Here is a 24165-nt window from a genome sequence, read left to right on the forward strand (position 1 = left end):
TTTACTATCATTGTTAAAATAATATACACAGTAGCTTGTTAAAAGTACAGGTCTGTCATGTTTCCCCAAATGCAGTCACATTCCATGGTAGCATCAAGTCTAATATATTAAAAAATAAAATATTGAAATGAATGGGGACCCAACGGAAATGGGCTCACAACCCACCTAGTGGGTCCCAACCCACAGTTTGAGAAACACTGTGCTAAACTGTTTAGGAAATTTATTGTTGATTATCAATTTGATGTATATTTCAAAAACTCTTACAGTTGGCCATGAAACAAAACCTAATGCCCAGTTGTATTTTTCCCTCTTTAAATTAGATGAGGAGCTCCCCGATTATATCATGGTCATGGTGGCCAACAAGAAGAGCCAAGAGCAGATGACGGATGATCTTTCCCTCTTTCTAGGAAACAATACTGTGAGATTTACTGTGTGGTACGTTTGTCATCCATCACATTAAGAACATAAGAAGAGCCATACTGGATAGGGGCAAGGGCCCATCTGGTCCAGATTCCTTGATCACATAATGGCTCACCAGGTGCTTCAGGGAACACGCAAGACAGCAAGAGATCTATATCCTGTTGCCACTCCCTTTCATCTGGCATTCAGAAACAGGCTACCTCTAAAACCCAGATGTTTCATATAGTCAGCATCACTTTTAAGCTGTGATGAACTTTTCCTACATAAATCTGTCCAATCCCTTTTGAAAGCCAACTAGGCCAAGTGCCATCACCACATCCTGTGGCAAGGAGTTCCACGGATTAATTGGCACTGGGTGAAGAAATATTTCCTTCTAATTCTCCAGTCTGTCAATTTTAATGAATGTCTCCTAATTTTGGTGTTGTGCGAGGGAGGAAAGAACTTCCCTCTATCCATTCAATCCATCCCATGGATTATTTTATATGTCTCAATTGTGTCTCCCCTCATGCTCTAGCATGAAGAGCCAAAAATGTTGTAGCCTTTCCTTGTAAGGGAGGTTTCCCAGCTGACTAATCATCTTGGTTGCTCTCTCCTGCACTTTCATTCTGCGAAGCTTAGTGACACCTTCATGCATTAGTTTGATTAAACTTGCTGCGCAGGTACATGAGAACCTAGGAGGAAGAGTGCTGAAACCTGCACCCATGCAGCATTTCCAGACCTAGTTTAATTGAGAACATTGAAGCTGTACAATAAAGCATTTTTTTTTTCCTTTCAGGCTTCATGGTGTGTTAGATAAGCTTCGATCTGTAACTACAGGTAAGCAGAAGAAAGGCCCTTGGATTAATGCTTGGGAATGAAAAATTCAGTACACATACGGTATTACGTGTATGCTTTCGTGTGTATTGTAGGCATAGTGGATTTTTTAAAAAAGAATTCTGTACTTGTTAACTTCATTGTTAGTATATTGTTAACTGTAGCATGTGTAAGAATTAGAACTTTTAAGAGAAGTTTACACAGTTTTTACACACTATAAAAACCATTGCTTAGAAAGCCTGCCTTGCTGCTCTTTGAATCAGAGGAGAGGCACATGTTTTGAAATGTACAGCACTGTGTAGTTTTGTGTGAATACTGTATTGAATTTTGAGCTAAGATCCAATATGTGTGTCTTTCAGAGCCTACGAGCCTAAAGTCTTCTGAATCTAGCATTTTTGAGAGCAGTCTGCCATCTGCTAAAAGTCTTTCAGGTGGGAATGAGGAGAGAAGGGGTGAAGAAAGCCTACAGCCTCTTACAGTTTCAAGTTCTGGGCCAGAAAGGACTGAGTCCAGAGTTTCAACTAGCTCCCAAGAACAGAGAGCTGCTGTTACTGCTGCCCGGTAAGGTCCTCAATCACTTCTTGAAAGCTGGGTGGTAGGTTAGGCTGAGATATAGTGATTGGCCCAAGGTCACTGAGGAAGCTTCATGGCTGTGTGGGGATTTGAACCTGAATCTTCCAGGCCTAAGTCCCAACTCCAGAACCACCACACTTTCCTGGCTCTCAGTTTTGTTTCTTAAATTTCTCCTTCTATTTTTTTCTTCTGTAGAAAATTCTTTGACGTGAGAAATTAATACATTCTCTTCTCTCACAGGCAGGCTAGCCAAGATGGCTCCCCATCCCTCTTGATGTCAACTGTGAAACCTCTACGGGAACTGTCCCCTTTGGAAGCTGTGATCGACATTAAACCTGAACCAGATGATCTCATTGACGAAGACCTCAATTTTGTGCAGGAGAACCGGTTGCCCCGGAAGAAGCCCCTTGTCACAGTGACTTATGGCTCCTCCCGCCCATCAGCTGAAATCTATCGCCCACCAGCCAGTAGAAGCACTGAAGCCAGCATGCACTTGCAGAGGTTGCTGCACCCAAGCAACCTGCAGACTGGGAAGCAGCTTGACTCACAGGGTGGCAGTTCACTGGAGACCATCCAGCTCTGCAATCCAGACGCATTTGGCAGCTTGGCTGAGAGCTACAGGCCCCCTTCCAAAGTGAACGCTGATAAAATTAGCAGTGAGGTAAGTATGTAAGCCCAAGCAATGCCGGTATTTAACACGTACTCAACAAACGGAGGTCACCATGGACACCTGGAGTCCCCTGATCTAAACATAGCTAGAGTAGTCAAAAATACTCCCGAGTGGCATCTAAACTTTATGGCATCCAGACGTGAGTGCTTTAGTAGCTTGGAGGTGAAAAGTGTGTCCGTCCGTGTGTGTGCTGTTAACCTTAGCTAAGGTTACGTAGGAATTTCAATTCAAATCTTCCTATTGCAAAGTTGTGGGGTGTGAATTCTGTAAAGACTTAGTACTAAACCAGTGGTTTTCAAACTTTTAGGGAAACCTTTCCTTGTTGTCCTGTCTGCTATGGAACCCCTCTTCATTGTAGAAGATTCTGGAGCACAATCTAGGAGGCATGGTCAGTTATCACAGAGTCAGGGTGACAATGGGACAGTTTAGACAGTACAGTCTTACTGGCCCAACCACTGTGCCCTTAGAAGTGAGGGAATCCATGTTCTGCCCTGCGTAGACTTGCAGGGGATGGAATGTCTGAACTGTCCCTAATTGTGCAGTTTGATTAGGGGCAGTTTGCATGTTCTGCATCCCTGGTCCATGTATGCAGGGTGGAATGGGTTGCTGGATGGAGGAAGACATGTACGTGTTTGCTGCTAATCATGCAGTACAGTGTAGCGTCTGAAACAGCACATAATGGTTAATGGTTGGAATAACCACTGGGGAGACTCTGTTTCAAATGCTCACTGAGTAACCTTGGCCCAAATATCTCATCCTCATGTAACTTACATGGTTGTGAGAATAACATGTGAAAACAATGTATGCTGCCCTGAACTTAGTTTTCTGTACTGGCAAGATAATTACTTGTCTCATATTCTAATCCCCAAAATAGTTGCGTTTCTGTTTTCCACTGAAGAATTTTGCAAAGGCAAAGAAACAGCATTATTCCAGTTTGGTTCAGCTGTGGAGCAACAAATGCCAGTGATTGACTTAGGATCCTACCCTAGAAGAAAACATGGATATTGGCGTTCTTTAATATTCAAAATTGATTTAAATTTGGGCTTCTTCTGTGGGAACCCTTTGACTTAACTTCCCAATCCAACTTCCCTACTGAGAAAAATCTTAAGAATTTGTAGTGCATTTGCTTATGTTCATTGCTTGTAACCCAAGCCGCTTCCTTTCCATTGTCTCCTCTGGCAACATTTAGATTGTAAGCTCCTCAGAGCAGGGACCTTTTGAAAAAAGTCACTCTGTAAAGCAGCTTATGCACTGATTGCACTATAGAAATCAAATGGACCCACTAGTGGGGTATGGTCTTGTGAGTGGTTCAGGAGGATGCTGCTAATTTTAATCCACACTGCAGATTCTGTGGAATATTTTTCAAAGCACAGGGTTGTTGTTTGAAGAAACAGAGTTCTGTGTTTTATGTATTTTTAGCCAATAGCATTCTGAAAATCAAGCATCCCAGCATTAATTTCCTGCATTGCTTCAAAGCACGTTACTGGATTAGATCTGAGGAACCATATGTAACATGCCCTTTGCAACAAATCTTTCCTTTGGCTATGCAGAATTGAGTTGTTGTCATGCTCCCTGCAACCATGTCTAAACTAATCTCACTTTCTTATGATCTGTCAGAGTGTAATTTGCTGTTTTCCTCCATTATGAATGTGACTCTCCTCTGTTCTCTTTCTGTGGTTTTATTAGTGGCTTCTGTGCCATCCATTGTGTGATAGGATAAACTGTGTCATTGCATTCTCAGATGTGGAGGAATAAGTGTCTGGGGCTATAAATAGGGTCATTTGTCTATATGTTCAGATTCCATACATTCTGTTTCACACAGAACATTCTTTATATTGCGCACAGAATCTGATGAGTACTGAATTTGGATTCTAAAGCCTGCTTGTTTTCTTTAGAAGCAGGTTTCTAGCTCTCTTGATAATGAAAGGGTCTATTTTTGAAAATGTGGAGGCTGTATTGTTAGGGAATGGGAATCTCTGTACTTTCATGTATGTACAACTGAGTATAACTCTTTAACAAGAAAAACTGTGCGACCTAGGACTCTCACGTACCCACAGTCTTTTAACACTTGTCCTTTTGTCAACACCAAGTTTGTAATGAAAATAAATTTTCTTTTAAAAAAAATCAAATGCTGGGTTCATAACAGTATATGTGAATAATGTGAAGTTAGGTTCTTTGATTTAGCCAGTGGCATTCCTAGAATAAAGGCTCAGCCCCATATTAATGTCTTGCATTGTATCAGATAATAAATTAAAGCACTAGATATGAAGAACCATAAGTAAAATGTAAAAGTATGGTTTTTACAATGGTTACCTTGATTTTCATAATTCTTGGCAAACGTGAGATCTTGGATGTTTTAGATCTAGTCTTGCTGTAGGTGGTGGTCTTCTTTATCTGCCTTTTCAGTGTCATGCCCTTTCTGTTCTGCTTGTTTTTGAGAACTCCCAAGGGCCAATGTGGCTGGCTTGAGCCATCAGGGCACAGCTTCAAAACCCGCTCAGTATCTAACGTATATTGGACAGCCTTGGATCAGACACTCTCAGCCTAATGTCACCGAATTGTTGTGAGAATACAAGGTGGGGGGATTCCATGTGTGTTGCTGAGAACTCCTTGGACGAAGGTTCAGATATAAATGGGATACATTCTGAAAGCCAATCCAGATCTTTCTGTTTGTCCCTTGAGCTCCTAGCACTTCTGTTATTGTTAGAGGTGGGGTCATTCTGAGGGAAGCTCAAAACGCAAATTCCCCCCTGCCCTACTTGAGAACTGCCTCCATTCTGAGTCCCATCCTGACCCCAGTAGACCCAACTCACAATGGAATTTGCACTCAGCCTCTCCCATTTTTCCAAGCCAAAAAAATTTCTCACTTTGGGAAAGAGCAAACAAGAAAAGTCTTTGAGGAGGCCCTACAGAAGAGGCCCTCCTGGCTGCTTTGTTCCCCCCTCCCCCAAAGAGAGGCTGCTTCTTTTTCCTTTTCCGGATATTCAGTGGTTTTCAGGGAGAGCTTTTGAGACCTCACTTCATTGTGATGGTAACTAGAACTTATCCTGAAAATTTGGCAGGTGTAGGAGACGTGGGGAGGACCAAGAAAAGATCAGAACCAACTTCTCAAGAAAAAGTCAGCATCATAGCTGGCATTTAAGTATAGGGTGAGGAGCTGATGAATCCACTGGGAACTCTCTAATTCTGTGATTCTAAAGAACCCTCTTGTGAAAGGGAGTGCAAGTTCAGTATTTGGGGGGGCAAGAAGGATCACTCAAGAGTGGAAGCTGGCTTTGCTTATTACAATAGAGCAAATGCAGTGGTAAACTGAATTACACTTTCAGACCAACCCAAAAGGAGCACTTCTGTAAATCTGTACTTTTATATATGCTGGGAAACCTCATATTGTTGTGCAGAAAGTACTAGGTTTGTTCAAGGCTTTTTGTCAGTGTAGTCATCCTAGTAGTGAGAATTTGTGTCCTTTTGACAAATCCTACAAGTACAGCAGTGATTCCTTTGCTTTTATCATCATGCAGATGAAGCTGAATTATCCTCTTGCTTGCAGGAAGAAATTTCCAGGAAGAGGAAACTGCCAGTTGTAAGCTCTGTGGTCAAAGTGAAACGGTTCAGTGTTGATGGGACAGAGGAGGAGGAGGAGGAGGAAGAGGAGGAAGATTATGGCTTGCGTTTGGGAGGCATCTCCAGCAGTGTGTCTGTGCCTGCAAAACCTGAAAGAAGGTATCCAAAAGCTATTCTAAAACATACAAATAACCACTTTTGAATTATAGTGTGACTTTTACAAATAAGTTTACACTAAACTCCTCAACAGGGGGCACAGGACAATTCTTTGTAGATTTGCACCTGAATGCAAGATTAGACTGTGGGAACAGATTACATAATCTGTTTGGGTCCCTTCAGAGAGATTGGTGGGGTAGAAATACAGTAAATAAATAGATAAACAAACCTGCTCAGGAAAATATATGAAAAGTGTTATTTTGGTTGCTGTAGTCTTATTTGATTATGTAATGTAGAGCTGTTGCAATTCATATTGTTTGCTTTTTCAAAGGAGGCATCCATCTGAAGTTTGTCGTGATTATCTGAGTGAACTTCTTTTAGGTTGAAAGGTGTTTCACCTTCATGTTTATACAGAATGGAATGGCATTGGAGAGGGCTATAGAACAATCGATTTGTGTTACTACCACAGTGAAACCCTGAAAGGCAATCCTGTGACTTGGCTTGAAGACGTGTGGTTCAGAGAATAGTATAGAGGTGGGGAGTGCCGCTGATGCAAGGACATAACTCCAAAAATGATCACAGCCCTCTAAATTTCAGCCAACCTCTGGAATGTGAAACTTTCCAGCAGAGCATTGTTATATATGTATGAAGGAAAAGAGGAATGCCTACAATGTCCAATTTTAATGTTCTCGCTGGTATCTGTTTGATTTAATCCCTCCAGGCCATCCCTGCCACCTTCCAAACAGGCCAATAAGAATTTAATATTGAAAGCGATATCTGAAGCTCAGGAATCTGTCACAAAGACGACTAGTTACGCTGCAGGTAATTGCGTTGATTTGACAGAGAGCACATGATCTCCTGTTCTTTTTCAGTGAGCCCAAGGGAATCCTTCTGGTAGTACAAAGAAAGCACCATTGTTGGGTTGATGTTTAAGAGGCTGTCCTGTGGATCGGCTTTAACTGCAGCATCTCACACTCACACACACTCTCACACGCGTGTGCGTGCACGCACACACACACACACACACACACACCCCTGCTAAATTGGCTTCCAGCAGCACTATAAGTAGGAAGGAAGCCCATCTTGTTATGGAAAAGCCCTCTTGGGGAAGATCTGAAAAGAGATCAAAGGAGGCTAGAGTGTTATTACTGAAGATGGAATTCCAGGTTCCTTTTCATAAGTAGAAACAGAAGTTTAAATTATGTGGAGGAATGTAAGAGCAGCCAGTTTTGTAAAGAGAAATTTTCACCAGCTACCCTTATTTTAGTCAGCTCTAGGTTTTGGGTTATTTTTTCTTCTTTGAGAAGAGGTTAGTAACTACTGCTGTTTTGGTCTGCTGTAACTGTTTTTTTCTTCAGAGTAACTCTGTTACTTTGAAATGAAGCATTGGTGGCCTTTTGTACTTTGCATAACACCCATGATGTTTTGTTTGCCTAATGGAAAGTTGCACCAAAGCAGATGGTTCCTGTGGCTCCCCGAACTCGAACAGCCCATGATGAAGGCCTCCTGGAAGTGATTCATGTCCAGAATCGGCTGTCAAGAGTCAGTTCGCAGATACCAGAAGAAGAACCAAAGGAACCAGCATTAGGGAGAGTTCCAGGTAATGCTGATGATGCTGCTCTGTTCCCAGGAACAGGAAAACCATTTTCTTCTCCCAGGAAGCTCATGTCAGGCTGAATGAACCTGCTTCTCAGCAGGCGCCTGGCACTCCACAAGTGAGCTTTTTCTAGCATTGTCTGCTGGGATGCCCAGTTCAGGAAGGGTCTCTTGTGTGCCCTCCCCCATCATGGGAGAAAGTAATGCAAGATCCAAATTGGGCAGTAGGTGTTTGCATGTGGTACCTCCCTGGCTCCAATCCATCTACAGGACAACGGGGAAGGTTTCAAGTCATAGCATCCAAAGAGTATATTGTCATGAACAAATAGGGAAGACTGTGTCTTTTTTGTCACTCTGAAGAAAAAAAAATTCCTGCTGGATCTCATCAGAGGTCCCTCTAGTATGGGGGTAGGCAGAAGTTGGATGAGAATCAATAGGTGAATATCTGGGTGGTTTGCAGTAGATCAGCAAGGATTTCCTATTCCCCTTTTTTTTTCAACAGCAGCAAAACTTGCTTCCTTGTCTGGTAGTCTGTGGGCAGATTGCGTATGTCTGAGCCTCAGTATTCTCCAGCTGTAAAATGAGATTTTATACCCAAGAGGGCTAATAGTGCAACTGCCTCTTCTCTTTGTTACAATTGCAAGTAAAAAAAATTGCCATGGCTAGCCTTGGCCCTTTTCTTTCTGCCTCAGTGTTCTTCAGCTTTCCCTGTGTGAAGCTCTCCTGGCCGGTTTTAGATGCTTTTTGTTAAAATCTCTGAGCTATAGAAAATCTATAGGAATAGATTTTTACTTGTATTTGCAGGTTATCCCTATGTATGTCTCATTGGGTGTACTTGGTCATTGGCTGTGTCCCAAGCCAGGATTTTGCACCTGCATCCAGCTGGTGCAGCTCAGGATTCTAGTAAAAGACAAAACAGTTTCCATAAGCTTGAAGTCTGCCCAACCCCCTGCTCTAGTCAAGTGTCCTTTCCCCCTTAGTAGCCATACAAAGGTTTTTCGGAAGCCCCACAAAATTTGGGCATGAATACCAACCCCCCCCCCCCAACTGGCATTCAGTTTCTGGACTTCCCTTTAGCTCTCAGGGTTAGTAGCTACAGAAAAGACTTCATGAAATTCCCTCATTTTCTTTTAAAGAAAAGCTACCAGAGTCACTCTGATCCTGTGGGATAAAAGCACCTAGCGCAGTGAGGGAGCAGGGAAGTAAAGCAAAGCTGATCTCCCATTTGGTAGATGCCAAGAGAGAAGAATCATCTAACAAGTCCCTGGAGAAAGGAGCTGAAATCCAACAGCATTTCGCTCGTTAGAAGAATAAGTGGAACTGGATTGGAAGAAGCTAATGTAGTGCCTTTGAAAAACAAAAGCACCTTTCTAGAACTGAGCTGTGGGGAAATTGCTGCCCAGTCACTCCTTGCCTTGAACGGAACATGGACTTTTTTATTCCTTATTGTCAAGTTTTATTTGACATACGTTAATGTGATGAGCAAAAGGAGCAGCATAAAAATTACAGAGTCACTAATAATTATAAGCAATTGCTTTTTATCAAGGTGAGCTTAATTAAAAAAAGGTTAACTAGAAGAGAAAAACTGCTAAGCACCAATATAGATCAGTGTGAGCAGGCATAAAAAGGTGAAAGAACCAGGAAGAGGCTTTTTCAATATACAAATGAAAATTCTCTCAGAAAACACAGGGCTCCTTGCAGAGACAGCACTTAACAGGAGGTGGAAGCATCAAAATGATGCAAAAGACAGTTTTACCTATTTTTGAACCTATGCAACTCAAAGGGAGAGAAAGGTTGATTGAAGGGCTCGCCTCACATACACTCATAGCTCTTCTTTTTTTAATTGCATTTATTCTCTTACTCAGTTTCCATCCTAAAAAATTACAGACCAACATTCTAGATTACTTCCTATAACATTTTTCTTCTTATTTAACTCAGTACCATATGTTATTAAAGGCTGCCAAATTTTCATAAATTGATATTTTTCCTCTATGTATTCTGGCCTTATTAGTCAGTTTTTGCATAATTACTGTTTGCTAGGTCCTGTTCAAATAACTCTGTAATGAAAGATCTTAGACATTTCTCCAGCTTTCTGCAATCTCACACCTTGCTACTCCAATAAGATTTGCAATTAACTCTATATTGGTCAAGTTCTCATTTCCCCCAGTGAATAGTGAAAATAATAATAATGTTTCATTCTCAATTACTTTTTGATTAGTAGAGTTCCTATCCATTTAATTATTTCATGCCAATATTTTTCTATCTTAGGACAGGAAATCTGCATATTTTCCAATGTACCTTTCCTTCCACAATTCCTCCAACACATATCTGAGATGTCTCTATTAAATTTATGTAATTTTGTGAGGTACAAATGCCATCTATGCACTACCTTTAAAACCATTTCTTTCGTTCTAGCTGATATTGATTTATAGGGGTATTTGGTCCATATTCCCATCCATACTTCCTCTGGTATATCAGTATTCAAATTTGTTTCCCAAGCTATTTTATCTTCCATACTCTCTCTCAAGAATGTATATAATAATGAAGTTAATCCTTTTCTATTATTTATATTTTTTTCTATACCATATTGTTCAAATTCTGTTAATTGTCTCATAATGCTCTCTTTTGTATTACAAAATTCCTTACTTATTTTATTTGTAGCCAATTTGTCTTGTTTTCTCTTCTAATTGTCTCATTGTGATTAGTTTCCCTGATTCAAATAAATCTCAAATTCCGATTTGTCCCCAATTTGTTAAATTGTCTGTCTGTCTGTCCCAATTTCTCCATCTTCCTCCATCTTGACTCAATCAGGAGTTTCTTCTACCTGTATAAATTTAGTAATTTGATTTAATTGGAAAGCTTCATAATATTTTTCCAACTGTGGTATTTCTAACCCTTCTTTTGCACTTTGATTGTATTTAACACTCTTTATAAACCTTATTTTCTTCCCTGTTCCTGTGATAAACTTCTCTAAACTTTTTTTGCCATACTTCTATTTTTAAAATATCTGGTTGTAAAGTTATATTTTGGAATAAAAATAGAAATTGTGGTAGGAGTTATGCTTTGATCAATGCTATTCTGCCTCATATTGATAAATTTAATTTAATCCAGGTCTTCATTTTCTCCTTTATAAGTTGAAATAGTTGTTTATAATTTCTAAATATTAATTGATTTATGTTTTTTGTTGCCCATATTCCCAAATATTTGAAGTTTGAATAGCATAACTCACATTGGGACATTTTTAAAATTTCTTTTTGTTCTACTATAGGCATATTTAAACAGATTTTTGATAATTAATTTTTAGGCCTGTATAATAACAATAACTGAACAGGAAGTAAAAGGCTTTTTCATTTCATTTTTGTTATAGGAACTCCACAAAGGCAACTCTTGACCAGCCTCCAGATTGAACCAGGCATTGAAGAAGCATTGCAAAAGACCCAAGGTTTGCTATGGTTTTGTGTTTACCAAAGGCCCAAGTTTAAAAAACTTTGTGTTTACCCAAGTTGCAAGATACCTTGCAACTGTCTGTGCTTTTAGGTCGAAAAGAGTTGTTTAAATCTCATGAGGTTACATAGCCTTGTATCCTATATTCCATGTAACTGCCTGCCCCCCAAATTATCTTCTGTATTTTGCCAGTGGGAAAACTGGATATGATTTCAGCTTACCATTTAGATGAAGCATCAAGTCACAACAACCCTAATATGTCCTGATGAAGCTATTTCTAATCTTGGTACAATTTTTTGTTGAGAAAAAAAGCTAAATTTATATTATTCTGCATTGTAGCAAATCATGAAGTATTTTGACAGCGTTGACAGTGCAATCCTATGTGTGTCTGTGCAAGCACTGACTCGTTATGGACCCTTGGGATGTCAGCACTTCCGTGACGCTTTCATGGCAGACTATAAACAGGGTAGTTTGCCATTGCCTTCCCCAGTCATGTTACCTTTCCCCCAGCAAGCTGGGTACTCATTTTACCAACCTCGGAAGGATGGAAGGCTGAGTCAATCTCAAGCTGGCTACTTGAGACCTGCTGGGATCAAACAGAGGTCATGGGAAGAGTTCTTGGTTGCAGTACTGCAACCTACCACACGAGGCTCTCTGCACACGTCTGCTTGGAAGTAAACTCCACTGAATTGATTATAATGCAATCCCAGGTAGCTGTGTATATGACTGAGTGAACTGAAGCCTGTTGAATTCATTTTATTTCCATTTGTATTTTAATAGCATACCAAAAATATCTCCTGCACAAGCCCCATTTAAATGAATGGGATCAAACAGATGTGCTCCTGAGCTAGTACCATTTATTTCAATGGGACTTGCACAGGCAAAGTTTCTAGTAGTCTCTAAAGCTGACTGCATTGTCAAGTAATAATTCAGACAATAACGCCTCAAATGAATTGAGTCAAAGGAAACTGCTACTGGGATTTGACAAGTAATTGTTGAGCACTGGTCAGCCCCACCCATTGCCCTGCTCTGTTTCCTTTTTCTTCCCCACCAAATCACCCCCCACTGACTAGCCGCATATGCACTGTCATTTTCCTAACTTGGAACTGGTGGAAGGGATAAAGCCACGAAACCAGCCACCTTAGCACTGTGCTGTGTTTTATGCAACACAGCGCTACAGCAGCTGCATGCCTGGCTCTTGCTGTCTGTCTCTTAGCCTTAAAAGGCTACTGGCTTTTAAGAGAGTAGAAGCTGCATGTGCAGCTATCCTAGCGCTGACCTATCTTTACCTCAATGGCTGCTTTTACTTCTTTGTCTGTAGTACTGAAGTACATTTGCCACTGAAATCTTTGACTGGGCAAACGGTTTAGCTGTATAGTCCTATTGTCATCACACAACCCATTTCCTAATTGTATCCAATGATTTTCACATTTTTGCCCCTGACAGATTATTATGACTTGGAATCAGTCGTCCACACGGATACCCGCTCATTTATTTTGAAGAAACCAAAATTGTCAGAAGAGATCTTAGTGCCCCAGAATCTGGAAGTGATGAAGAGGGCCACAGAGGCCGTGCAGCCTCTTTCAGGGCGATTTATACAGACACGGTAAAAGTCATTCTGTCCCAAGTTGTCATGTTTGGGGATCAGGCCATGGCGAAAGTGGAGATGTGAATAGTTAGTTTTGATCTTGGTTGTTTCATGGGAAAGCAAGTATGTGTGAATGAGGCTACATACAGTTCTGTCTTCTCAGAAGTGAGTCATATTATTTCAGTGGGAGTTACTCCAAGGTGAGTGCATATAGGATTGCAGTCTTAGTCTTGAAGATGTCATTATTCTTTTTTAAAGAAGAGAGTTCATTTTGCTTTTCTCCTTTTACTTTTCTCTGATATATTTTGCCTATCTTCCAATTACTCATTAAACCCCAAAGATACAATAAACCAGTACAGTCGGACCACATCTTATGTGACAGTTACATTCTAGTCAGTGCAGAAAGCTAAAATAGTATGTACTCACCTTGAAAATCCCTTGCATCTGAAACCTATGTACTGTACTGTCTCTTTAAAAACTATGAGAGGCATGTGGGAACTGAGACTGACTGAGCAAACAGCAGCTTCATTCTCTGATCTTGTGCTCACTCCCGAATGTGTATTTAATAAGTGGAATGGCAGGCAGAAAGAGCCTGCACTATTTAAACTTTTGTTTTTGGTTTTCTCTGTTTTGTTTTGCCGAAGGCATTCACGCAAGTAAATTGTGTATAAGATGTGGGCCAACCAAAATTCAAAAACTGTGCGCTGTGAGAGAAGCATGAGTGTGTCATAATAAATGCACTAATTGAATTAACAACTTCTCTGAACCCAAAGTTACCACCCCCAAGGGCAGCTGGACAGGCAGATGATTCTGCCGTGTCTCTGTGCACAGGATTTAAATCAGTAGGTGCCAAACCGTGGCCCATGGGCCATATCCAGCGCCCATGAAAACTGCATCCCTGCATGAACAGAGCTTATCATTCTACAGGGGAGCTTGCTGTTTTCATCTCCTATCTCCCCCAAACCTTGTGCTGGCCAGCTGCTTCCTCTTTCTGTCACCCCAGCAGGCACTGCGCCTGGATTTCTGAGCAGAAGCTGCTGGCCTGCATGATGTTTGGGGGAGAGTGAAGATGAAGATAGCAGGTTTCCCTGCAGAACTGTAAGCATCAGTTGGGCTGGGGAGAGTTTTTTCTGTGTGCAGCAGTCCCGAGTTTAGAGACCGCTGTTTTAAATCAATCAGTCATTTCCAACACAGATATGCAGCAGAATCTCCTGCTCTTGAAGGAGGCTCACTGTTGGGTGTCTGCATAAGTCTGTGCTCATTCAGTCAGAAGTTGTACCTGTAAGAGTGATTGGTGCAGAAACATAGTAGGTAGTCCTCTCAGCACAGTCTAAATTAAGCCTTTTGGGATGTTAGAGTGAGGTATCTCATTTTAATTCAGAAAAAGCATGTCAGCTTTTGGAAAAGTGTTTGGGGGAAAAATGGTTTTGTCCCCCTGAAGAAGCACTAGAAAACTACAATCTAAAAGAAACAAAAGCCAGTCTCTTGTAAAGGAAACATCTGTCTGTCATGAAAACCAATGTGGGGAGTACTTACAATGTTGGACTGAAACTGGCCTAGATGCAGTTCCTTGCTTAGCTTTGAAGCTGACCGGGTGGCCTTGGACCAGTCACTTTCAGTCAAATTGCCTCACAGGCTGGGTGTTGTGAGGATAGCCTACAACTCCGAGCTGCTTGAGGAAAGGGCAGGATAAAAATGTAATGTAAATCAGTTTGTGCTGTATTTGTGGCATCAATTGCCACTCTTATTCTGCTTTCTCTTTCAGTAGCATTGATGTTTCTGATGTATTCTGCTCTTTTACAGAGATCAACTTGGGCAGCCAGAGAAACCTTCTAGTCCCAAATTCATAGTCACGTTGGACGGAGTCCCCAGCCCTCCAGGATACTTGTCGGATCAGGAGGAGGAGGAAATGAGCCTTATGGAAGGAGTGAGGCCAGTTCCCCCCAGAGCATCTGCCAGCAAGGGATTAAGAAGCCTTCGTGCACAGCAGATGCACATTATATCCAGACAGCTGGAGAGTGCTGATGGTAACACTCTCGTCCTCCTTGGATAAGCTCCTTTTGTTAACTTGATTACTAAGTGTTTTTGTTTTGTGTTGCTGTCTTTGAGTCGTTCAAGCTAAATATGAGATGAGAATGCAGTGATGGAACTGAAAGGCACATTACAGTGATGGATTCTTTCCAGCAGACCCCTTTGACTCAGGAAGAACATAGGTTGTACCCATCAGCTCTATCTTCAGGTGTAATTGATAAATAAATATTGGTGGACCAGTTTCCCAGAAAGGCAGCTTGGCCATCACTACTAATCATGTCCTGTAGTGCACAGTCACAGAAGAGGGTTGGGTGTGTTCTATGGTGCCCTTTCAATTCACATTAGTTGACATGGAACTCAAATGGGACTGGACCACTCAAGCCTGAACCACAGTCCAGAATCTTCTGCAAGATGCAGGAGTTCTTTTGCAGACAAGTCAAGGTGCCAGAGGGTCCTGAAAGTTAAAAATTCAAAAAATTGGGCATAGACATTTATGCATTTCCTTTTTCATCCTGCCCTAACCCAAGCTCCTGAGGAAGTGAAACCAGATTGTTTCCCACTCAACATTATTGTGGTGGTGTGTAAGCCCTCTGTAGCTTCTGTGTTGAGAACAACTGGAGTTTTTGGTCCCCCTGAAATCTGTTACTGTGAATGACAGAGTGGTTTTTCCGCAGGTATCCTTGTTCTCTGAAGGACACCCTTTGAAACAAACCTGTCTGATCGTACTTCAGAAGTCTCTGAGGTGCCCTTTTGCAAAGTCAGATGAATATCTCAGCATTTATTTGGATTTTAAGCCTTCCCCGTCTTAGAAGTTCTGGGGCAGCAATATATAAATTTTGAAATGACGAGAAAGGTGACCTTAGGGGGGATTTTATTAAGCCGAACACATTTTGAATTGGTGGCCTTGAATGAGGGGAAATCACTCTGCTTGCACAAGGCAGGATTCCTGATTGTCACAGATTCCTGTGCCTTCTTCAAGTTCTCTCCACATACCACCAAGGTGTTAGAGAGGATTCCCCCAACTCTCAAGGATCATGGAGGACAGTGCGCTGTGGAGCATGGAGGAAGATTTGAAAAATGGAGATCCTGCCATAGGTGGCCAGAATGGCTTTCTGTTTGTGCAGTGACTCATTGAGATTCAAGCCAATGACACCTCTGGGATACTGGGAAAACATAACATTATCTTTTATAGCTTCCCTGAACAATAGTTACCACCTCAGAAGAAGAGTCCCTGACTCATTAAGCTAAATAAAATATTTCAAATGCACTCTAAAGGTCCCTTCACATCAAAATAAGGACTTAAATGGTGTTTTTTCTTTGTTTTTGGATTGCGTGTGTCTGTCCGCACAGACACTTGTACACGCATGAACTTTAAAAAATTCTCACCCTATCTCATATTTCACTCAACCCATCTGTTTCCACTTGCATGTACTTCCTTGTCTTTCATTTTCAGGGTGCTTGTTTAGTGCCCGTGCAAATGGGTTTCACTCCATTCTTCTACTGTTGTTTTTCATAAGCAAATGCTCATTTGGTTGTGTATTTTGCTTTGCTTTTCATTACTAAAAGCCAAAGTTCTGCAGAATTGTTGAGAGGTCAAGATGACGTAAATTGCAATAAGATCTGATGGTAGAAGTCACAGGTTTAACAGCTGAGGCACATTGAGCTTGGTGCCTCTTGTAGCAGTTTTTGGGCACCATAAAAAAGATGGCAGATGGTCAGTTTGTTTAATTGTGAACTAGAATTAACCACTTGACATTTCTGGTTTAGGTATAATTATGATCAAACCTATGCTTGAACTGCAACTGGTGCTAATTATTTGACTTATTACTAGAGGTGTTTGAAAATAGTGTTATTTATTTACTCAGAAGTAAGCCATTATGCTCAGTAAAACTTAGGCTGTAAAACTATCTTACTCACTGGAAACAAATACTCTATTTATTACGCCTCTTTCCGTATCATATTCTCTTAGAATCAGAGCATCCCTTTATGTGCCTGTATATTTTAAGTTTCTGTCTGGTTTCAGTTGGTATAAATGTTCCTAATGGTGCCCATTCTGAATTTGAATAGTCATACTCTGAATTAAGTCTAAAAGCATCTCTGGTTTTTTTCTCCACAGTGGAGATGGCGGAGGTGGGCATCATACAGAAAGCAGAGAAAGTGCCTGAGCGCTGCAAATACTGGCCAGCCTGCAAAAATGGAGATGAGTGTGCCTTCCATCATCCCATGCTGTCATGCAAGTTAGTGGTATAAAGCTTTTCAATGCAAGTTGATGGTTTGCCCCTTTGGTCTTCTGCCTTAGTGTCAGCAGTGGAGTGCAAAGGGCATTGGTCTCACCCTCTGCCCTGGTGCCAGGAAAAGCCTCCATTGTATTGGTGTGTAATTATTACCTGCCTAGTAAAGGAGGTTAGACAGGCCTATCACTGCATTTAGCAATTTAGTTTTTCCCTGATGTAACTAGCAAGGCCTCTTTATGTGCCCAAGAATAGCACTGGGTGTTTGAAGAAGTCTTGGGGTTCAGGGAAGCCTAAGCTATTTTCATTCTTTTGGGACCCGTATTGGAGTCCATGGATTTCAGTGAGACTCCAAGGTGGGTCTGAAGAAAATGAATCCCACCAATTCAACCACCAGACCATTAATTATGAAGATCATCACAAGTACTACTCATGGGTGTAACTCTGGCTCCTTGTCACTCTTCGGAGTTGGATTCATGTATATGTATATGCATATGTTTCATGTAGTTTTATTGGGCATGTTGCTTTTATTTATCTATAGACTTGTATGTTATTTGACTATGGAACGTATTCATAGCTACTTTTTATCACAATCAGAACTGAGAACTTGTGTTTAAAAACTTCCTTTAGAATTCTAGACTTAGGAAACAAGTTACTTGATCTGTGTGAAATGAACTGTGTTCAAGACTTAGACCAAAAGGACAGACTCTTTCTGAATATAAACATTAGTTTGAAAATGGGTACATTTTTGTAACAACTCAGTAGGAAATTTGGGTTTTTTTTCCATTTCAGAGTCTTTCCCAATTGCAAATTTGCTGACAAGTGCTTGTTCATTCATCCCAACTGCAAATATGATGCCAAGTGTACCAAGCCAGACTGCCCTTATACTCATGCCAGCCGGCGGACCCCTCTGCCATCTCCTAAACCAGGTAAAGACTGCTTCCTGTTCCAGATGTACCTTGGGCTTGCTGAAATGAATATGGTAATGACCAGAGGGACCCCATATCAGCAGAATCCAGTGAAACCATGTAGATTGTCCGGTTTTGGCTTAGTTTTGCCGTTGGTAGGACAGTCTGCCGTCAAGGTCTTGACACACAGAAATAACTTGTCACTCCTTAGTTGTCGAATTGTTGAAAATATTAGAGAGCATTACAGCATTGCACTAAATTTGCCTTTACTTCATAGCAACAAACAAAGCAATTAACAATGGTAAACCCCTACACAAGCCTCAGAAGAAGGCACGCAATAATAATAATAACAACAACAACAACAACAGGTATTTATATACCGCCTTTCTTGGTCTTTATTCAAGACTTTATTCAAGAAGATTTACATAGGCAGGCTTTATTTAAATTCCTTATTAAATAGGGATTTTTACAATTTGAAAGAAGGTTCTTTCTTTCAAGAACCACTACATTCAGGTGTTTCATTCTGATCTGGCTTCACATTCTGGCCTCCATCCTCCCACGCTCAGAGCAGATGGAATAGCTCGGCTTCAGCTTGTCAGCTGCTTCAAGGTCGCACGGTGCCGGTGGCCTCGAACTGGCAACCTTGTGGATGTTATCTTCAGGCAGACGGAGGCTCTACCCTCTAGACCAGACCTCCTGCCCAATGTTTCTTCAGCAGTTCCACAATTTCTTAAATGACTTGAACCTGAGTACTGGAAGTCTGCTTTTCACCGCATGAGCTTGTGCAAACTTTGGCTTCATCGTCCAAGACCCTCCCCTTGAGTCCTCCTGCAGGTGAACTCAGAAAGGTAGTGACTGGGAAGAGAGCTTTCTTGGTTGTGGCCCTCCAGCTCTCCAATGCCCATCCCAGAAAAATTCACCTAGCACCACACATGGTATCTTTTTGGCACCAGGCAAAGATTGTTTTTATTTGCCCAGCCATTTCAACATACTTTGTACCTGTTTTTAATATTGTTCATTATTCTACTTGGATTTTATTGATTTGTTTTTCTGGCTGCTGCATTCTGCAGTTTTAATACTAAGGGTTTTTTTACAAATTGTGTTTATTGTTTGATCATGTATGCTGCCCAGGCAAGGTGACCAGATACAATGGAGGACAGAGTGCCTATACCTTTAACCACATAGAAGAGGGAATTTTGGCAGGTACAGTGCGGCTCAGCTCAGGGTTTAAAAAGCTGCACCTGCCGAGATTCCCTCTTCTATACAGCGGTTAAAGGTATAGCCACTCCGTACTCCATTGTATCTCGTCACCCTGTGTCCAGGGAACTTCGTGGTGATGGGTGGATTAATAAAATAAGCCCAGAACCATAAAAATGCATGTCCAACATTGGAAGAGAGGAATGGATTTCTGATCTCTGTCAAATATCTAGTTATGACCAAAGATGCAGAGCTTATAATTCAATTAATAGCAGCAGGAATGGCAACTGGCTTCTCTTGGAAAAAGGAGATCAAAGTGTAGAAATGGGATAATTCTGTCAAAAGTAAAGGAAATAGCAAGGATGAGGAAAGGCAGGTAGTTGGAAAATTGATTTGAGGCAAAGTGGGGATTATTTAAAATGTCTTGGAATATGAAGATTCAGAACGCTATTTACTCTTTGTGGAAGAATGTAAGATTATTATGTAAATACTGTACAAAATGGTACTGTATTGGTTTTGTTCTTTTGATTTGTTTTTAATGTTGAGGTGTATATTTCAGTTAAGAATAGTGGACAGTTAAATTGCAACTAAATATTTGTTTACATTGCAATATATGGATTTCTTATGTTCTAGTGTGTCTTTCCAACTTACTACATTAAAAAATGAGAGATGAGGTGAGACAGTACTATCCTGATCCCTGGCTTGTCAAGGACAGACTGCAGTTTGGGGTGTGAAGTGCCTAAGTCACATGTTGTGAGGGTAAAATGCAAGGGCTGTGTGACATCATATCCACTGCCTTGAGCTCTTTGGAGAGCTAAATACACTGACAATCAAAAGCCCTTCTTTTCTTTCCAGTGATGGTGTATCAGATACGCCACTGGCTGGTGATTTCTCCTCCTGTCCCCACCCGTATATTTCTTTGACTTGGAAAAAGCCTTGTAGCATAGCTTAGGGTGAACCATTCTTTCACATGCCCTGAAATGTGATAGGAAGCTGCATTTTGACTGAAGCTATAGTACGCTGTCTCTTTCTGGAGCAAACTGAACTTCCATTTTAAATGCTATATAATTTTCCTAAATCTATATACAGGTGAGCACCAATTTGCAACTCTCCAGTGAGGGGCCGCTGTTGTGATATATGGCCCAGGCCCATGTGAATTTAAAGGCTGAATAGAGCAAGGCTAGGCCCTGATGTCTTGGCCTGAGTGCATACAGTGTAGCCCTATAGCATCATGGGATTGGCTGATGCAACAAAGCACAGTATGGATGATGCAATAGCACAAGACTATGAGTCATAGTGTCACCAGATCATATCCCGCTTCCCATTGGCCAGTGCCAGTATATATATTGGGGCTTGTACAAGCTGCTGTGTGGGAGATGTTATGTGGAGTGTCTTCAGGAAGCTATGTCGGTGGAGTAGTGATCAGAAATTGTGGCAAATTCTATCTTGCTGTTTTGCTTTGCTGTGCTGCCTCAGCACTGTACATACTGTACATACTTCAGTAAAAGGACATCTGTTGGTGGGGCACTGCCGTGTCTGCGCCTCGTTATTTCCCGGGAGCAACTGCCTGACCTTGGGTCTCTGGAGCAGCGGTGCTTCTGCGTACTCAACAGCCACATATGCGACGCCACCACTGGTCCCTGCGCACCCCTTCAAGCCTCCAAAGCCAAGGGGAGCTCTGTTCCCCATAAGAACAGCCCCACTGGATCAGGCCATAGGCCAATCTAGTCCAGCTTCCTGTATCTCACAGCGGCCCCACCAAATGCCCCAGGGAGCACACCAGATAACAAGAGACCTCATTCTGGTGCCCTCCCTTGCATCTGACATAGCCCATTTCTAAAATCAGGAGGTTGCACATACACATCATGGCTTGTAACCAGTAATGGATTTTTCCTCCAGAAACTTGTCCAATCCCCTTTTAAAGGCATCCAGGCCAGATGCTGTCACCACATCCTGTGGCAAGGAGTTCCAAAGTCCAACCACACTCTGAGTAAAGAAATATTTTCTTTTGCCTGTCCTAACCCTCCCAACACTCAATTTTAGTGGATGTCCCCTGGTTCTGGTGTTATGTGAGAGTGTAAAGAGCATCTCTCTATCCACTTTATCTTTCCCATGCATAATTTTGTATGTCTCAATCATGTCCCCCCTCAGGCGTCTCTTTTCTAGGCTGAAGAGGCCCAAACGCCGTAGCCTTTCCTCATAAGGAAGGTGCCCCAGCCCAGTAATCATCTTAGTCACTCTCTTTTGCACCTTTTCCATTTCCACTATATCCTTTTTGAGATGTGGTGACCAGAACTGAACACAATACTCCAGGTGTGGCCTTACCATAGATTTGTATGGCCTTACCATAGATGAACCAGGGGACATCCACTAAAATTGGCTGTTGGGAACAGTCAAAAGAAAATATTTCTTTACTCAGCGTGTGGTTGGTCTGTGGAACTCCTTGCCACAGGATGTGGTGATGGCGTCTAGCCTGGACTCCTTTAAAGGGGAATTGGACAAGTTTCTGGAGGAAAAATCCATTACGGGGTACAAGCCATGATGTGTACGCGCAACCTCCTGATTTTAGAAATGGGTTATGTCAGAATGCCAGATGCAAGGGAGGGCACCAGGATGAGGTCTCTTGTTATCTGGTGTGCTCCCTGGGGCATTTGGTGGGCCGCTGTGAGATACAGGAAGCTGGACTAAATGGGCCTATGGCCTGATCCAGTGGGGCTGTTCTTATGTTCTTATGTACAATGGCATTGTAATATTAGCTGTTTTGTTCTCAATACCTTTCTAATGATCCCAAGCATAGAATTGGCCTTGCCTCCAGAGGCTTTTCTGAGCATCACAAGGGCTCAGAATTCCCAAATCGTGCAAGTTGTGACTTCTGGTTTCCTAGGAAAACCGGAAGTCACGTCTCTCACACCTTTTGGCATTGGAGCTCTGGGGGAACGCAGTCTTTGGAGGCTTCGCATCCCTGTTGTATCCAGGTTCGCATCCCTGTTGCTAAGCAACGCACAACTATACGGTAAAATACTATATTTAAGAGTTGCATCATCCAGAAATTGAGTCAGATGTTTGTAGTATATGAGATTCTTTAAACATGCATTTTTTGCCTGATATTTGATTTAATTTCCCACTTCATTAATTGATTCACAGCCCCACCTCCAGTTCCACCAGCATCTTCAACCAACCAGCTTTGCCGATTTTTCCCAGCATGTAAAAAAATGGAATGCCCTTTTTATCATCCTAAAGTAAGTGCCTTTTAAAAATTCTTTCTACAGGGGACTCTGAAAACAAGGGCTGAATCCTAATCATTTGATGCTGAGTCCTGGAAATGTCATTCTCATCCAAAAGCATGTTGGATATTTTCCCACTTCCAGGAATAATTCTTATTCCTGTTTTCTAGCTTCAAGAATATTCTGTGCGCACATAGTGATGAAGAGTTGCCACAAATAGTGCATGTGTCTACCTCAAAGGAGAGGGGGGAGAAAGTCAGAATCTAGCACATGGGGCAGTGTAGAAGAGAGGGATACAGCGAAAGATGGTGAGACAGAGTAGAGTGGTATATATAAAACTGGACGAGTGTACAGAAGACAGAACGGAGAGTAAGGGACAGGTAGAGAGCACGCATCAGGTACGTGGGCGAAGAGTCAAAGGAGAGAGATTTTGTGTGTTTCTTGTGTTTTTCAATTTCAGCATTTTGAAGAACTGTGTTAATTTTTAGGGTTAGGCTCTCATAGGCATATTCTCCAGTTAGTATCTGCGGCACCAAATGGTGACCTGCATATGTGAATAGACTTCCATTGAAAAGAACTAGTTATGTCTGTTTCACTGCAGTTCTTTTCCAAGAAAGCCAGTTCACACATTCAGCTCCCCATCATCAAGTCTTGAGGAATTAAGACTCCCACTACTTTCTTGGGAGGAAGCCTTATTGAAAACTGGGAACTACTTCTGAGTAGGTATGTGTAGAATTGTGCTGTAAGCTATATACATGTACATGTACCTGTATGTGTGAACTGGCCTTGGGGATTACATGTAAACGAGCACAGAAACTTTCAGCGCATATTCAAGAGAGACAAGATACTCCATTTAAAAGCATTTTGCATTTCAAAGGAGGAAATATGTATTTGTAAGAATTAATTGCTATTGGTTTGGGAGAGTTACAGATCAGGTCGAGCAGGGGTGTCCAAACATTTTCGCAGGAGGGCCACATCATCTCTCTGACACTGTGTCAGGGGCCAGGAAAAAAAGAATTAATTTACATTTCAAATTTGAATAAATTTGCATAAATGAATGTATTAAAGATGGAACTCGTATGAAAGAATGAAGGTCTGCAAGACCTACTGCAAGTAGCTCAAGGCCTATAAAAGGTCTTGCACAAAGCAAGGCTGACCTTTCCTTTGCAGCCGCTGCTGCATCACAGACATGAAACAGCAAGAGGTGGAGGGAACCCTCATCCCACAGCTTACGCAAGCGGTCAAACAGTCACCCTCACGCTGAGAGCAGCTGTGTTGGGCCATCATGGGCTCCAGCAAGTCTCCGGAGGGCCAGAAGCTCATTGGAGACTGGGGGCGCCCCGCGGGCTGGATTGGGAGCCCTGGAGGGCCGCAAGTGGTCCCAGGGCTGGGGTTTGGGCACCCCTGAGGTAGAGCATATGCTTTGCTTGCTGATGTTTCAATCCTCAGCATCTTCAGGTGCAGCTGGGAAAAATCCTGGTCTGAAACTTTGGTGAGCCCACTCCCAGTCAGTGTTGACAGCAGGACCAGTGGTCTGACTGAATAAGGCAGCTTCCTAGGCCTGTGTCTACACAGATTAAATGAAACCAAACTCTGATGCAACAGCCTTTTCTGAAAGTTCAAATTGTATCTTTTTAGCATTGTCGGTTTAACACACACTGTACCAGACCAGACTGCACCTTCTATCACCCTTCTGTTTCTGTACCACCACGTCATGCTTTGAAATGGACGCGATCTCAAACTAGGTAACTGA

At 41.9% G+C, this 24165-nt stretch overlaps 1 protein-coding gene across 3 annotated transcripts in view; it reads left to right on the forward strand.

Annotated features, from left to right (window-relative positions):
- Positions 1-24165, forward strand: part of ZC3H14 (zinc finger CCCH-type containing 14) — a 31984-nt gene that overhangs the window by 7282 nt on the left and 537 nt on the right. For 2 of the 3 annotated variants that reach the window (XM_066628206.1, XM_066628213.1), the window contains 14 exons: positions 321-435; positions 1196-1236; positions 1593-1794; positions 2047-2467; positions 6024-6196; positions 6915-7015; positions 7638-7793; positions 11157-11231; positions 12680-12839; positions 14625-14848; positions 16969-17089; positions 17876-18012; positions 22333-22427; positions 24051-24157. In XM_066628206.1, coding sequence (XP_066484303.1) covers positions 321-435; positions 1196-1236; positions 1593-1794; positions 2047-2467; positions 6024-6196; positions 6915-7015; positions 7638-7793; positions 11157-11231; positions 12680-12839; positions 14625-14848; positions 16969-17089; positions 17876-18012; positions 22333-22427; positions 24051-24157 — 2128 coding nt within the window. The remainder of the gene's footprint in view (positions 1-320; positions 436-1195; positions 1237-1592; positions 1795-2046; positions 2468-6023; positions 6197-6914; positions 7016-7637; positions 7794-11156; positions 11232-12679; positions 12840-14624; positions 14849-16968; positions 17090-17875; positions 18013-22332; positions 22428-24050; positions 24158-24165) is intronic. The other variant, XM_066628222.1, reaches the window with a different exon arrangement.

The sequence above is a fragment of the Tiliqua scincoides genome, chromosome 1 (assembly GCF_035046505.1).
Source record: "Tiliqua scincoides isolate rTilSci1 chromosome 1, rTilSci1.hap2, whole genome shotgun sequence".
Classification (NCBI taxonomy): Eukaryota; Metazoa; Chordata; class Lepidosauria; order Squamata; family Scincidae; genus Tiliqua; species Tiliqua scincoides.